The 5,046-nt window shown below is 39.0% G+C and overlaps 1 protein-coding gene across 1 annotated transcript; it reads right to left on the bottom strand.

The window, feature by feature from the left end:
- Nucleotides 1-261: 261 nt before the first annotated feature.
- On the bottom strand, nt 262-5,046 carry LOC306858987 (interferon-induced very large GTPase 1-like; the record flags this gene model as incomplete). The annotated part of the gene is made up of 1 exon (XM_079399805.1): nt 262-5,046. One exon carries the CDS (start codon nt 5,044-5,046, stop codon nt 262-264), a length of 4,785 nt encoding a protein of 1,594 aa, XP_079255931.1.

Here is a 5,046-nt window from a genome sequence, read left to right on the forward strand (position 1 = left end):
TCATCATAAAGTTTAAGCAGTTTCAAATTGTGATATACTTCAAACATGAAATATATACTTTATTTTGTTTTGAAGGTAAGATCATTTCACAGATACTATAAGGAACTGAATTTTTAAACCTCTTCTACTGTACTTGATGAAGTTACACTCTTTTAAGGTATATGACTCCAGAGACTCTGATGTATATCTAAGAAACTCGTTTCTAACTGTGCTCTAAGGAGAATCTGAGAGATGTAAGAGTCTCATTATTTATCTTCTCCTTTAGTGGTATTTATTCAAACACACAATAGCTTCTTGTTTTGAGTATTTTCTCCATTCATCTGGTATCTCAACATAACCTGTAATTTTGTTGTAGTATTTTTCCAGATCATTCTGGAATCGGCACACAAACCACTTCCAGTACGGCTGTTCAGAGAGATCAGAGGTGATGCTCCAGTCTGCATAAACTCCTCCTGCTCTTCTGTAATCTCTCCAGAGAACTTTATCATCCGAGTCATTGAGATGGAAATATAGATTGCTGTTTGCTACTGCTGATGTGCAGATAGACAAGTTGGGTGTATTATTGTAATATATTCCATTCAGACCAATACTACGATGTAAAGGAACACTGTGATCTCCATCGTGGTTTTCTATGGTGTTGGTGCAGGTGGCTCCACAGAACGGACACTGAACCCAACAGCACTGACAGAAGTGATCAATCAGAAGCTCATCTGGCCTGTCTTTATTGTCCAGATTTACTGGAAAAGTATTTGTACTAAATCTACTGCTGATGTCTGACATTATAGAAGGAAGTTCTTGTTTTATCACATCTTCTAGGAGGCTGAAATCATCAACATCATCATGTTTCACTCCACTGAGGTCTTTTTCAGAGAAGATCAGCTCATCTGAGAGCTGCTGTGTGAAACGCTTCAACCATAAACCAACATCTCCTCTGTTCACTTGAACATGTTCAGTAGATTCATGAGCTGCTTTCATGATCTTCTGCTGCAGGAGTTTAATGTTCTCCTTCATCTTTGGTGAAACACTGAGACTGAACTTATCACTGATGTACTGTCTGACTTCATTGTTGATAAAACTCTTAAAGTGATGTCTGGGATTATTAATGTAGTTCATGTATTTATTAAAATCCTCCTCTTCTGCCAGTGTCTTCAGGATGTGCTTCTCCAGATTTGATCTGTTCCTATTCAGTGATTCACAGTTTGATCTCATTTCATCTGTCAGATCTCTGGCAGTCTTCTTGTAGACACTCTGCTCAATGGGATCTTTAAGTTTCTGACAGAAGATTTCACCAAAAATAACAGCTGATGTTGCTCCATGACAGTATTTCTGGAAAATACTATAGAACTCTCTCTTCTTCTCAGCATATATTGCTTCACTGAAATGTATGTGTTGTTCAGTGATTATCTTGTTAAGTCTATTACAGATAGAAAGAACCAAATCAATGAAGAATTCATCCTTGAACACATATTTTACTCGTCCCTCCTGATGTTCTGTTACACTTGTCTTTATGTAGTCTATGAGTTGTTGGATGTAACTGGTGTTGTAGCCCATCTTTGAAATGTTAAATGACGGAATCATTTTGTCTGTCTGCTGGTCAACATCTGAGACTAATGATCTTATTTGAGCTTCATTCTCTGGAGACAGAGTTCGATCATATCCCAAAAAATGTTTAACTCTTCTGAAAGCTCTTATTACAATCCTTTTCAACCAACTTTTTGTTGGCTTTTTGAAAACATATTCAGAAAAACTTGACACAGTGAAAATGTCAGTGTACTCACTGTCTTCTGTATTGCTTTTTAAAGGGAGACGGCCCTCATAGATGTTACTGAGGATTTCTCTCACATCTCTCATAATGTCAATATCATTGATTTTAGGAGTGTCTGAGATAATGCTATCTACACTCTGCTCCCAAAACAAATCAAACTCTTTTGTCAGTGTTTCTTCATTATTTGTTTTGTCTTTGAGTTTTAAGGTGAGTTCTTTGCACATTTCATAGAGAGTGTTTTCATGATCGGTTCTCTGAGCTTCAGTCGTCGTCGTCTGTGTTTCTTCAAAATTAGCTTTGTCTTTGAGTTTTAAGGCGAGTGTTTTGTTCTTATCATGGAGAGTGTTTTCATGTTGTGTCCTCTGAGCATCAAGAATCTCATTTAATTTCCTTTTTGTTTCCCTCATAATATTTTTCTGAAGCTCTTTGATTTTGATTTCAAATGATGTTTTCCACTGAATCAGTATATATTTATCTTTGTCTTTCTCAAAGAATTCTGACATTGACTTTTCCACTTCTTCACTTGTCTTCTTCAGTTCTCTTTGAAGATCGATTTCCTCAACTTCATGAATTGCTTCATTTTTTATTTTATTGTGTAGTTTGTTCTCAGTTTCCATCATGGCACTGCGAAGACTCCAGGACCATTTACTGTATTTTTTCTCTAGTTTCCTGTACGCTGAAATCTCTAGAGAATTTTGAAAGCTGAAGACAAAGTGTTCATTTTTTATAGCCTCCCAGAGATCTTTAATTCTGTCTTTTAGGTGTCTCACCATCGTTCCATGTGATTTTGAGGCATGAGACACAATAATTTTCTTGAGTTCCTGAATATTCTCACAGTACTTTGGGTTTGGTGGTGCCATTGGTGGGCTGCCTTCCCAGAGCTGAGCAAAATACTTCACATCATTCTGAATATCAAATCTAATGACATCACTGAAGCATTTTGCATCACAGTCTTCACCTTTAGCAACAATTTTTGTCATCTCATCCAATTTCTCCTGCAGTCGTCTCCTTCCCTCCATGTTTTTCTCTCCAGCTGAGACATCCGAGATGTTCTGATGCACAAACACACAGCTGGGATTCAGTCTGACCTTCTTCATCCTCATGAAGGCCTGAACAACAATCTGAAGAATGTCCTGCAACTCAGATGGGTTTTCTCCAAAGATGTTGATTAATGTCAGATTTGCAAGACCAACAACAAATGTGGCCAGTTCATTGTCATGAACTCTTGTAGATCTTCCAGCAAGTTCTAGAGCACGAAGACCCTCAGTATCAACGACCAGAATATAGTCAAAATTAATCTGTGTTTTCATCTCGTCGGACACTTTGACCAGCTGCATGAAAGCTCCTCTGGTGCACCTGCCAGCACTGACGGCAAACTGGAGTCCAAACATGGCATTCAGCATGGTGGATTTCCCAGAGCTCTGAACCCCTAAAACTGACAGCACAAAGACTCGCTGGTCTCCCAGTTTCTGGATGAGTTGATCTAGAACAGCAGAGATCCAGATCACAGGAACTTGAGCAGCATCTCCATCCATCAGCTCCAGTGGAAATCCAGAGATCATCATCTCTGCTGCAAGACTCGGGAGAGAAGAGAAGTCAAACTGCAGATCTTTCTTGTTCTTCTTCACAGATGAACATGATTCATAAATCTGACCGATCTCCCTCATGATGTGCTCCAAACCAATAACTGCAGCTTGAAGTTCCTCAGATATTCTCTCAAGTTCTGCTCGTTTAACTGTCAGTTTTTCTAGTTCATGTTTCTCTTTGAGTTTAAAAATTGTTGACCATGTTTCTTCATATTTGTGATAAAACACAAACAACTCAGCTGATGTACATTCATTCAGGAGTATTCCGAGCCATTTAATGAAAAACATCTTATGTCCAGTATCTGAGTTAATTTCTTTAATGAACAACTTTATAAACTCACTGATATCAGTTTTATGCTGCAGCTCACGGATAATCCTCATCTCTTTTTGTTTTCTACTGGTGTCCATTTCTGTGTCATCTCCTTGAGGTCGATGTAGTTCTTTGTTCTTCTGACACCACTGATGCCACAGTTTCCCCTGATGAGGCAGAAATGATTCTTTGATTTTTGACAGATTTTCCTTCTCCAGTAAACCCATCATCTGCTGTGCTGCTTCTCTTCCTTTCCTGCAGTCATCATCATCTTCCTCATCTACTCTCATGTTTTTGTATTTAGGCACATCTTCAAGTCTGAAAGTGGAAGATGATTCTGAGAGACAATCATTTATTGCTCTTGTGAGTTCTTCAGATACTTCAGACTGATTTCTGTCTTTCAGACCAATCCGATATTTTTTCTTTAAAACAGTTGCAGCAGACTCATCCTCAGTAAAAAGGCAAATGAGTGGCTTTGAGTCCATGTAGAGTTTTTCAAGTTTTGTCATGCTTCTGTCATTCCTCTCAAGTTGTGATAGAAAAACAACATTGACTGAGGCCATTTCAGTGAGGATCTGCAGCTGTTTCTCATGGTCTCCTGCATCACCGTGTAGATTACAGAAAGCAACACAGTCAGTGAATTTATCATCATTTGATCCAGAGGGGCAGAACCAGGTGATCTCCACCACTCCATCCATCAGGACTCTGGTTCTGCTGCTGCCTGGGCAGTTCCTGTGGAAGAACGTGTTGTGCTTCTCATTGATCAGACTGTTTATCAGCTGAGACTTGGATGAAGATACAGAGCCAAACCTGAAGAAAAACACCATTGGAGTTTCTGCCTTATAGATTGGCTGGGTTTGACTGATTATGTCATTGTTGGTGTTTCTCATCTTCCAGCTCTTGTTGATTTGTCTGAATGTCCAGAGAGGAAACTCAATCTGTTGTGTGAATGGATCAGGAACAAGCAGAGGCAGAGCGTACTGACACTGGGACAGTTTAGTCACCATCAGCTGCTTCAGGAACCTATCAGCACAATGAAACACAGCCATCTGAACATCCATTGGGTGAATTCGTTCAGACTGGCTTGTTTCTTCATTAGACACTGACCCTGAATTGAAGAAAAAATTATCAGAATCAGCCTCTTCTTTAAGTGGATCATAACTGCCCTGATCACTGTGACCTTCCACATTGTTCTCCAAAGTTTTGAGATATCTTGCTCTGTAGTTCATCATCAGTAGATTTTGTATGAAAGTCTGAATCAGCTCCTCTTCATCACAAGACTCATAGGACTGTAATGAATGTGCAGATGTTAACTGAAAAACATCTGCAGCTCTCAATTTATTGTAAAGTCTGCCTTCAAGATGAAGTCTGTGGAATAGATTCAT

Source organism: Barbus barbus (assembly GCF_936440315.1).
Source record: "Barbus barbus genome assembly, chromosome: 3".
NCBI lineage: Eukaryota > Metazoa > Chordata > Actinopteri > Cypriniformes > Cyprinidae > Barbus > Barbus barbus.